Raw genomic sequence first — 11865 nt, 5'->3', positions numbered from 1 at the left:
ACTAGGAGAGACAGGGAGACACTAGGATCATACTGGAGGCTACTGGGGTCATGCTGGCATTGACAGGGAGCAACTGGGATAACACTGGGGGCACTGAAATCGTACTGGGAGTGTCTGAGAGCAACTGGAATTAGACTGCAAGTGACTGGGATCATACTGGGAGTGGCTACAATCATACTGGGATCAGAGTGGGTGTGATTGGACCCTGACTGGGGGTTACTGGGAGTTACCAGGCCCATGCTGGGAGCCAACAGGGGACATAATTAGAGGAACTGGGAGCAACTGGGATAAAACAGGGGGCAAGTGAACCACCCTAAGGTAACTGGGAGTGCCTGGCAATGACTATGAGAATGTTCAGGGCAACTGGGATATACTGGGAGTGTCTGAGCCCATATGGGTGGTGACTGGGACCGGACTAGGAGCCACTGGGAATGTGCTGGGGAAACTGGAAACACGCTGGGGGCAAGTGGGAAGGACTAGGGACCTGGTGGGAGAGACTGGGATCATACTGGGAGTGCCTAGGACTATGCTAGGGACAACTGGGAGAACTGGGAACACACTAGATGAAATTGGGAAGAACTGGGACTGTGCTGGGATCAAATTGCATCATCATAGGGAATGACTGGGAGGGACTGGGCTCATACTGGGAGCAGCCACTGCTGGCCCTGGGACCCTCCAAAAACACCTCCTGGGGAACCCGGATGTCCCCCCGAGGGCCATCTGTGGCTCGGCTTTGGAGCCCTGCCAGCTCCAAACTTCCCCTGAAAAAAATCCCAAACCCAGGCACCCCCCAGCAGGTTTGGGCCGAGCTCCCCCTTCCCCGGGCACCTGCAGGATGGGGGGTGATGCTCCCAGGGCTGCGGCGACTCCAGGGTTCCCTCTCCCCTTCTCCAGCTGCTTCTGCTGCCGCTCAGCCTCTTCCTCCTCCTCCTCCCCTGTTCCCGAAGGTCGAACCGTGAGGGGAAAGGGGACAGGGAAAGGGTGGAACCATGAGGGGAAAAGGGGCAGGGAAAGGGCGGAACCGTGAGGAGAAAGGGGACAGGGAAAGGGTGGAACCATGAGGGGAAAGGGGGCAGGGAAAGGGCGGGAACCCTGAGGGAAAAGGGGCAGGCTCAGGCCAAGGGCGGCAACTGTGAGGGGGCGCTCTGCAAACAGAACTGCAACGGACTGAACATGAACGGGAGAGAAAGCAGTAAGTCTGAGAGTTTTATTTGCTATCAAATACATCCCACACACCCTGCCCCACACAATCCCCGTCCAATCGCTCCTACGCTCCCATCCCATCCTATCGCTCCCAAATTGGGATCCCATTTCTCCCATCTCCTTCCAACCCCATCTCACCCTGGTACCTGTGGAATGGAGTCAGTTTGGCATAGGATTGAGATTTTGAGGTGGGAACAAGCAATTTGAGGTAGGATTGAGCCCTTTTGTGTTAAGATTGACCTGTTTTCAGTATGATTTGAGTGGTTTTGAGGTGAAAGATTGATCCCTCTTCACTTTTGGACTGCAAAGAGATGGAAAAGACAAGAAAATTAAGGCCAAACCAAAAGAATAAGAAGCCAGGTGTGTTCCCAACATGGATCACAGGGAAAGTGGGTCACCAGGGCTGTGCCCCAAGTGCCTCCTCCAGTGGGGGATGGAGCTGGAGCAGAGCACGAAGCTCTTCCTGCACTCAGGGCACTAGCAGGGCTTCCCTTATCGGTGGCTGTATTGGTGTCGGGTCAAATGAGAGCTCTGTGAGAAGCTCTTCGCACATTCTCTACACTTGTAGGGTCTCTCCCCTGTGTGGATGCGCCGGTGGGTGATGAGTTGGCAGTTGTACTTAAATCCCTTCCCACACTCAGGGCAGAAGAGGGCCCTCTCCTCTGTGTGACTCAGATTGTGCAGGAGGAGATGGGAGTTGAACCAAAATCTATTCCCACACTCGGAACACTCGTAAGGCCTCTCCCTAGTGTGGATCTTTTGGTGCCTGATCAGGGTGTCATGGTCCCTAAAGCTCTTCCCACATTCCCCATACTCGTAGGGTCGTTCCCCAGTGTGGATCCTCTGGTGCTTGATCAGGTCAGAGCTCCCGCTGAAGCTCTTCCCACACTCCCCACACTCATGGGGCTGTTCCCCAGTGTGGGTTCTCTGGTGGCTGATCAGGCTGGAGCTCTGCCTGAAGCTCTGTCCACACTCCCTACACTCGTAGGGCCTCTCCCCAGTGTGGGTCCTCTGGTGGCTGGTCAGGTGGGAGCTCCGGCTGAAGCTCATCCCACACTCCCCACACTCGAACGGCCGTTCCCCAGTGTGGGTCCTCTGGTGCTCAATGAGCTTATAGTTCCACCTGAAGCTCTTCCCACACTCCACACATGTGTGGGGCTTCTCCCCATCATGGAGCTGTTCATGGAGCACCAGCTCAGAGCTCTGGCTTGATCTCTGGCCGCCTTCCCAGCCCAGGCTGGCTCTTTCCTCCTCAGATCCCTGCCAGCTGCATTTGCAGCCCCTCCTCGTGCGGCATCTCCGGCGCTTTTCCTCCCCGTTGGCTTCCTGCGCCATGGAGCCGCTCAAAATGGCTTCTTCCACCAGGTTCTGCTGCGGGCATTTGTTCCCCCTGCTCTCCATGCTCAGCTCCTGCTCTGGGGGAGGAAGGACAAGGACAGGATGGGATTTGCGTCTGTGCCACAGGCAAGGGCAAGGAGATTCCCCGCAGGGCTGAGCTGCAGCCAGGGCCATACTGGGCTGGGCTACGGAGCAGCACAGAGGGGAAAGGGGCACTGACTTCCTCCTCACCTGCTTCAGTGTCCCAGGGCATCTTCCTCACAGACTCCCAGGGGTTGGCAATGGGAAATCCTGGTTTGGGGAAAACAAGGGATGAGCATATTGAGTTTGAAGGTCCCTCTGCCCAAGTCCATCTCTACCAGTCACCGGCCATCTGTACTTCACAAAAACCTTCCAAACACCCAGATTCAGCCCTGGAAAAGCCTCCCAGGAGTTCCCTGTCCCTGGTCCCTCCCCTTGGGTGTTCAAGGGTTCCCCCCTGTCCCAGCTGCAGGGGGTCACACTTAGATTGGGGGTCCCCCTTCTCCTCGGTGCCCGCCCTGCCAAGGCTGCTGGCAGTCCCAGCGATCCCAAAAGCTCCCCCCTCTTCGCTCTCCCCATTTCGGGATGCCGGGGCTGTTTGGGCTCCCGGGCTCCCTTCTCCCCTCATTCTCTGCTATGGGCTGCAGCGGCTCCAAGGAGTCCCCCCTGCCCCTCTCCAGGCTCTTGAGGCTCCCGCCCATGGCGGCGCTCCCCCCTCTCTGGGCTCCCCACTTTGGGCTCCTGCGGCACACAGGGCTCTGCTCCTCCAGGCTGCCTCTGCCGGCAGCCGCCACCGGCACCCCCTGATGTCCCCCCGAGGGGCCTTTTCCGCTCAGCCTTGGACTGCTTCATTCTCCAAACATCCCCCAAAAAACCCAACTGGGAGCAACTGGGAGTGTCTGGGAACATGCTGGAGGGAACTGGGCTATACTGGGACATACTGGGAGGGTGTAATGGGAGGGACTGGAACAAATGAGGGTGAAAGAGAGCAACTGGAACCATGTGGAGCACAACTGGCTCTTACTGGCAGGGACTGGGAGCACAGTGGGGCCATCTTTGGATCATACTGGAAGGGACTGGACTAATATAAGAAAACCCTCAAAAACTCCAGAGATACACCAAAAATCCCAGTGGAACTCACCAAAATTTTATAAAACTCCCAAAAATTTCAATAAATTCCCCCCCAAAACCCCCACAACCCCAACAAAACACCCCAAATCCAAAACCCCCCAAATCAACAAAACCCCCCAAAATCACATAAGCATCTCTAAACGCAATAATTCTCCCAAAAACCCCCAATAATTCCCCCCAAATTCCTAACAAAATCCCCCAAAGCCCAAAAAAGCCACCCTGAAATTCTCAAACAGCCTCGCAAAACCCCAAAATCCCCACAAATCCCCCCAGAACCTGCCAGACTCAGTGGGGCTGTCCTGGATCAGGGGGCACCGGCCGGTGGAACAGCAGCCACTTCAGGGGGCCCTCAGAGCTTTTTGGGGAGGGGGCACCATGGGAGACCCTCCAAAAACGGGGGGGGGGGGAGGAACCCCTGCTGTGCCCCCTCCCCCTGAAACCCCCAGACCTTGGTTCAGGGTGGGCCTGGGACCCCCCGGGACCCCCAATTCTCCCCCGAGACCTCTCCAGGAACCCCAAACCCCCCAGAGTCCCCCAGGATTGGCCTAGAATCACCCTGGACCCCCAAACCCTCCCCAAGACCCCCAAAACTCCCCAGGACTCTCAGACCCCCCCATTTCCCTCCAAAATTCACCCCAGAGCTACCTGAAACCCCCCTGTGAAAAATGCATGTATTTTATGATTGGCTTTTTGCAAATATTAAAATGAATATTATATGTGTTGTGTTAGAAAGAAATGCTGTATTAATTCTCTTAAGTACTGTGTTAAATATAGTTTTAGGTTATAAAAATTGTTAAAACAGAAACTATGCTATGTAAGATGCTTTGTTTAACAGAAAGGGCTTGCAGCGAGATAGCAGCCACAGGACACCTAAATCTTTCAGAGAAAGGGAATTTATTGCCTTCTTATCAGAAGAAATGAACTTCTTCCCACCTTGGAGGCGCTGTTAGGATTAGAAGGAAGAAGCTGACACTGACCAGACAGAATCCTGTGTTTGAATGGAATTTATGCATCATGTATGAAGTGTATGAATATGCAACGGGCTATTGTTCTTAATGGTTAGTCCTTTGTTAGCAGGGGTCTTTTTTGGGCTCGTGATGCCCAGAAAAAGGTACCCGGACGTCCATAATTCTTTGTTTTTATTATCTCGTATTGTCCTAATTCAATTTGTCCAAATTGTTATTACTCTAATTGTGTTACTATTTTTATAACCATATTTTTTACTTTTAAATTTTGAAAACAACCGATTGGCGTTCTTCACAATTTGGTAGCAGAGGATGGTTGCTAACACCTCGCTGCCTGTGCTTTAGGAGAGTCAGAGTGGGGAAGGCACGCCCTGCCCTATTTGGCAGCCTCGCTTTGTTTCCCCTGAAGTGACCGACAGACGCAGGTTACGATCTGTGGACAAAAGGAGGCAATATAACAGAGAGAAGGAAAAAAAAGGCTCCCTACAACTGCGGTAATTGGTCCCCTAAGTGTAGTAGTGCGCACGAAGAACCCGGGAAGGAAAAAGGATTGGTAAGTATTTCTCGGGCGGGGGGCAGGTACAGGGAGGGGATGAATGTGTGTGAATGAGAGGCAGGCTGGTTGTCCCAGACCTGCCAAGTGAGTGAGGAGTCTCCCATGCTGCGTTTTCCTCTTTTCGCGAGAAAAACGGCCAGTAAAGAGACAAAGCGAGTGATAAGAGAGTGAAAGAACCCCTCGGGGTGACTGGGACTGGGTCTCAGGGAGGGGTTGGACCCCTCGGAGGTAGGCAGCAAGGTTTCCTCACCCAATCCACTAGGAAACGGGACAGGAGGGGCCCCTAAAACCTGCTGGGTTGAGGGATTTATATTCTAAGAGCATCCAAGAGCAGGGTTGAGCAGAATTCTGTCGGAGTGAGGATATGCCCAAGAACACTCACGGTGGGACAACACAACTAGATTGAGGGATTAAAATTTTACCCAACAGCATCCGGGGTTGGGCAACACAGCTAGACTGAGGGAAAAATTTTTGCCCAACAAGATCCAGGGTTGAACAACACAGCCAGATTGAGGGATAAAAAATGCCCAAGAACATCCAGGGTTGGACAACACAGCAAAACAAATTAAATGCCCAAGAGCATCTGTAGTTGTACCACACCGCTGGGTTGAGGGACAGAAAATGCCCAAGAGCATCTGGGGTTGGACAACATGGCAGGACTGAGGGAAAAATTGCCCCAGAGCATTTTGGCTTGGATAACACAGCTGGGTTGAGGGATATCCAATAGCACCGAGACTGGCCAGTAACACCTAAACTTGTAATAGGTGATGTGAAAGTAAAAGGTACCTTATTGTTGTTTTGTGGTGTGTGTGAGTGAGACCCACACAAAGTCAGCCTCAACTTCCCGGGCAGGTGGGAAGGGGGAGGCAGTGGAAAGAGGAGTGAGTGACCTGCACACCAGGCTGTAGCTCCCGGGTAGGTGGGGGCTTCTGGGCCGAAGAGGAGTGAGTGACCTGCGAACCAAGCTGGCGTTCCCTGGGTGTGTGAGGGGGCCGTAGCTGAAGAGTGTGAAGGACATGCAGACAGCCTCACAGGGGAACGGACACCAGAGGCAGCAGAGTCAGGCCCTTCTCGGGGGCCTGGTGACACTGAGACCTGGAGGTCAACCCCAGAGCGAAAGAGGGGGCCACAAGGACCTGTGATTTTCTAGCAATAAGGATCCACTTTCTGTCTTGAGAGTGTGAAGGAATATGTGAAAGTGAATGAGAAATAAAAGTGAGTGAATGTAGATGAATGAAAGTATAGGTAATGTCGATTGTGCATTTTAAGCCTTACCATATCTCCTTGGAGGGAGGTGGATTGTATTGACAAGCAGTGTGAGAAAAAGGGGTTTTTTTGGGTGTAAGTAGTTGAAAGAAAAGTGGTATTTAAGTTGTTAGTAAAAAGTTGTCGTGGGGTGACAGCCTTCAGCCTTTATCCCCATATCGTGTGTTGTGTCTGGCAGCTGTGCCTTCCACCCCTCCCCCCCCGGCCGTCTTGCTGTGGCCGGATGGGGAAGAGGGGGGGGGGGTGTGGGGTGTGCCCAGGCACTTTTGCTTTGGGCTTTTGCTGCTTGGCTTGGCTAGCCGCTTGCTTGCTTGCTTGCTTGCTTGCTTTCTGCTTTTTTTTTTGCGCTGGTTTTTTTTCTTTTTTTCCCTTTTCTTTTGTTCTCTCTTTCTTACCCTCCCCTGAAGATACTGGACCGGCTCCGGATCTGGCCTGAGAGCTCCAGGACACCCGAAGCCTGCGACAGAAGCTCGGCGCCCTCACAACACAGTCTGGTCCCTTTTCTTTTCTTGTGTTGGGGAGTGTTCTTTTTGTTATTTGTAAATAAATAGGTTTTGTTTTCCACTTTGCTCCTCCGAGGAATTCCTTCCCGAACCTGGTGTTGGAGGAGGGGTGGTTGGAGGTTTGTTTTGTTTTGGGGGGGGCTCCCTTTTTGAGATTTTCCCCTAATTTGTCCTAAACTAGGACAGTATACTTTTTGGTGCGTTGGCCGGGAAAGTCGGAGGCCAAAAAGAGTGGAAAAAAAACCTATAACAATAATATTTTGGTTTTGGTTGTTTTGTGGGCATATTGGTGATTCATAATGTCATTTGGAGTGGAAGCTTGCCGGTTTTTCTGGTCCCTAGGGGCTTTTGAAGTTTTAATACCTTTGTGGTCCCTAGGGTTATTTCCTTACCCCAAAATAGCTCTGATGTTGTCCCTAATAAGTAGCTTTTGTAAGCGGGGGGCACTAACCAGAATAATCATTGTGCTGGCCTTATGTGTGATGATGTGTCGGATAACAATGCTGGACTTTATTTCAGGAATGTATGGATTGTTGTCATGGCTGTGTACTCAGTTTGTTTGGGGAGAAGAAGAGGAAGGGGCTTTTCAGCCTTTGTCTTCCTTCTTCTCCTACAAATTGTTGACATCTCTATTAGAAAATACTGACTTTCCCCTGAGTTTGAAAGAAACCATCTTTCTGGCATTTAATTTATTAAGCCTTGTCTATACTGTCTGGAGTGTATATAAAATGAAAGCTGAGATTTCTAGAGGGGTTAGAGAGACTCCTGATTCAGGAGTAAAACAAAGCAGGAAAAATCTTGACTGGAGTGGGAAATGGGAGGATATGGGCCAGACTTTAAAGGAATTTTCTGATCCTATAGACTGGGACTTTCCATCTGATCAAATTCAGAATCCAGTCGAGCTGGCAAAGTATTTGAGGGAGAAGTGCCATGGTAATACTAAGGAAGAAAGGATTACTGCAGTGAGCTGGGCCTTGGAGTTTGTTTACCGTACTCTGCTAGATACTGTGGAGCAGCAGATAGCAGAAAGGGAACAGGGAGATAAGTTAGTTACTATCCCAGTGACCCAGGCTGCAGCTAACATCCCAGGCTCCAGGCTAGCAGCTGAATCAGACAATAGGCCCCAAACCATGGCTGTTGCAGCTAATACAAGAGGTGGAAAGTGTAAAGGCAAGACCGATCGGAAGGTGGAGGATGATGACGATGATGCAGAAGAAGGACCCTCACCAAAATCAGAGGCCACATCAAGGGGCACAGAATCTGGAGCCAATATTGACTCCTTTTCTCTGAAGGACCTCAGAGGCCTAAGAAAGGATTACAGCCGACAACCTGACGAATCTATTATTAGTTGGTTAGTCCGCCTTTGGGATGCTGCAGGGGAGGTTACGATTTTGGATGGTACTGAAGTGAGGCATTTGGGATCCCTGTCACATGATCCTGCCATCGATCAAGGTGTGATGAGGGGGGCTAACCCTCACAGCCTCTGGGAACGGGTCCTAAGAAGCGTAGCAGAACGGTACCTGTGTACGGATGATCTCTATATGCAGCAGACACGGTGGAAGACCATAGAACAGGGGATCCAACGCCTGAGAGAGATGGCGGTCGCAGAGCTCATTTTCTCAGATGACACAACAACTAGGAATCCGGACCTGGTACCATGCACTCCGATAATGTGGAGGAAACTTGTGCGACTTGGGCCACCTGAATACGCTTCTGCCCTAGCAATAATGAAGCGAGATGATACATATGAGACTGTGCTCGATATGGCAAAGAAGCTTCGAGCGTACGCAGATGCTGTGCATGGCCCAACTCATGCCAGAATTGCAGCAGTGGAAACCCGACTGCAGAAACTAGAAGACAAAATAGAGGAGAATCATAAGAAACTCCGGGAAGAGATTAAGGAGGACCTTATTCAAATCTCAGCCGTACAAATTAGAAGCCCTGGTGTCCAACGCCGGCGCTCCTTTGATGGGGAGAGAAGGTACATCCCACGGGCTGAGTTATGGTTTTTCCTGCGTGAGTCTGGAGAAGACATGAGGAGATGGGATGGAAAACCCACCGCTGTTTTGGCACAACGGGTGCGTGATTTGAAGAAAAGAGAAAGTATAACCAAAAAGATAGCAGCTCCGGTCGCTCGTAGCCGAGATGTTAAGTATGACGATGACGATGACATGTCCGATCCCCTTGAAGGAACTTCCAAGGCATATGCCCAAGGAAAGAAGGACAATCTGGCTTAGAGGGGCCCTGCCTCCACCCAGGAAGAGGCACGGGAGAACCGGGTTTTTTGGAAGGTGTGGATCAGATGGCCTGGCACATCAGAGCCACAAGACTATGAAGCATTGGTTGACACTGGATCACAATGTACCTTAATGCCATCGGAACACATGGGGACAGAACCTGTTTCCATTGCTGGAGTGACGGGGGGATCACAACAGTTGACTTTGTTGGAAGCTGAGGTGAGCTTGACTGGGAAGGAGTGGCAGGAACATCCGATTGTGACTGGTCCAGAGGCTCCGTGTATTTTGGGCATAGACTTCCTCCGGAATGGCTACTACAAAGATCCTAAGGGATTCAGGTGGGCTTTTGGAATAGCTGCAGTGGAGATAGAGGGTATTAAACAATTGAATACCTTGTCTGGACTATCAGAGAACCCATCTGCAGTAGGACTCTTGAAGGTAGAGGAGCAGCGAGTGCCAATTGCCACCTCAACAGTGCATCGCAGGCAGTACCGGACGAATCGAGATGCCGTGATCCCCATCCACAAGATGATTCGAGAGCTGGAGAGCCAAGGGGTGGTCAGTAAAACCCACTCACCCTTTAACAGCCCTATCTGGCCCGTGCGAAAATCTGACGGAGAATGGAGATTGACTGTAGACTATCGTGCCTTGAATGAAGTGACTCCACCACTGAGTGCGGCTGTACCGGACATACTGGAACTGCAGTACGAGCTGGAGTCCAAGGCAGCAAAGTGGTACGCGACCATTGATATAGCTAACGCGTTTTTCTCCATCCCTCTGGCAGCAGAATGCAGGCCTCAGTTTGCTTTTACATGGAGGGGAGTGCAGTATACCTGGAACCGATTGCCCCAGGGGTGGAAACACAGTCCTACCATCTGTCATGGACTGATCCAGGCTGCACTAGAAGAGGGTGAGGCTCCAGAACATTTACAATATATTGATGATATCATTGTTTGGGGGAACACGGCAATAGAAGTGTTCGAAAAAGGAGAGAAGATAATTCATATTCTCCTGGACGCCGGATTTGCCATTAAGAAGAGCAAAGTCAAGGGACCTGCCCGAGAAATTCAGTTCTTGGGGGTGAAGTGGCAAGATGGACGGCGTCAGATTCCTGCGGATGTTATTAACAAAATCACTGCTATGTCCCCACCAACTGATAAGAAGGAGACACAAGCTTTCTTAGGTGCTATAGGTTTCTGGAGGATGCACATCCCTGAGTATAGTCAGATTGTGAGACCCCTTTATTTGGTTACCCGCAAGAAGAACGACTTCCATTGGGGCCCTGAGCAGCAGCAAGCTTTCGTCCAGATCAAGCAGGAGATCGCTCATGCTGTAGCCCTTGGTCCAGTCAGGACAGGACCAGATGTGAAGAACGTGCTCTACTCTGCAGCCGGGAGCCATGGTCTGTCCTGGAGCCTTTGGCAAAAGCTACCTGGCGAGACCCGAGGCCGACCATTGGGATTTTGGAGTAGGAGCTACAGGGGGTCTGAAGATAACTATACTCCAACAGAAAAGGAAATCTTGGCCGCCTATGAAGGAGTCCAAGCTGCCTCGGAGGTGATTGGTACAGAGGCACAACTCCTTCTCGCACCCCGACTACCGGTGCTGGGATGGATGTTCAGAGGAAAGGTTCCCTCTACCCACCATGCCACCAGTGCTACTTGGAGTAAGTGGATTGCCCTCATTACGCAGCGCGCTCGAATTGGGAAGTTAAATCGCCCTGGGATTCTAGAAATAATTACAAATTGGCCCGAAGGTGAAAGCTTTAGTGTCGCAGATGAGGAGCCAGAGCCAGTGACCCGGGTTGAGGAAGCTCCGCCATACAATCAGTTGCCAGAAGAAGAAACACGTTACGCCCTATTCACTGATGGTTCTTGTCGTGTCATAGGGATGAAACGGAGGTGGAAAGCAGCTGTATGGAGTCCCACTCGACGGGTTGCAGAGGCTACTGAAGGAGAGGGTGAATCTAGTCAATTTGCTGAAATCAAAGCTATTCAACTGGCCTTAGGTATTGCAGAGAGAGAGAAGTGGCCAAGGCTCTATTTGTATACCGATTCTTGGATGGCAGCCAACGCTCTATGGGGATGGCTGAAGAGATGGAAGGAGGCCAGCTGGCAGCGCAGAGGAAAACCAATTTGGGCTGCGGAAGAGTGGAAGGATATCGCTACCCGGTTAGAGAAGTTACCTGTGAAGGTTCGCCATGTAGATGCCCATGTCCCCAGAAGTAGAGCTAATGAAGAGCAGCAAAACAACCAGCAAGTACATCAGGCTGCAAAGATAGGGGAGTTGAAGATAGATCTCGACTGGGAGCATAAGGGAGAGTTATTCTTAGCACGATGGGCCCACGATGCCTCAGGCCACCAGGGTAGAGATGCCACCTATAAGTGGGCACGAGACCGAGGGGTGGATCTAACCATGGACAGTATCTCTCAGGTTATTCGTGACTGTGAGACGTGCGCTGCCATTAAGCAGGCCAAGCGACTGAAGCCCCTCTGGTATGGGGGGCGGTGGTCTAAGTACAAATATGGGGAGGCCTGGCAGATTGATTACATCACACTGCCTCAAACCCGCCAGGGCAAGCGCTATGTACTAACCATGGTAGAAGCCACCACAGGATGGTTGGAAACCTATCCTGTGTCCCATGC

General features: G+C 51.5%; 1 protein-coding gene across 1 annotated transcript in view; it reads right to left on the bottom strand.

The window, feature by feature from the left end:
* Positions 1-1695: 1695 nt before the first annotated feature.
* Positions 1696-11865, bottom strand: part of LOC141731343 (uncharacterized) — a 143077-nt gene continuing 132907 nt past the window's right edge. The window contains exon 3 of the mRNA XM_074555963.1: positions 1696-2426. Within this exon, the coding sequence (XP_074412064.1) occupies positions 1696-2426 (731 nt within the window). The remainder of the gene's footprint in view (positions 2427-11865) is intronic.

Source organism: Zonotrichia albicollis, chromosome 20 (genome assembly GCF_047830755.1).
Source record: "Zonotrichia albicollis isolate bZonAlb1 chromosome 20, bZonAlb1.hap1, whole genome shotgun sequence".
Taxonomy (NCBI): Eukaryota; Metazoa; Chordata; class Aves; order Passeriformes; family Passerellidae; genus Zonotrichia; species Zonotrichia albicollis.
Note: the sequence above shows the minus strand (reverse complement) of the source record. Positions and strands in the feature narration are given on the sequence as shown.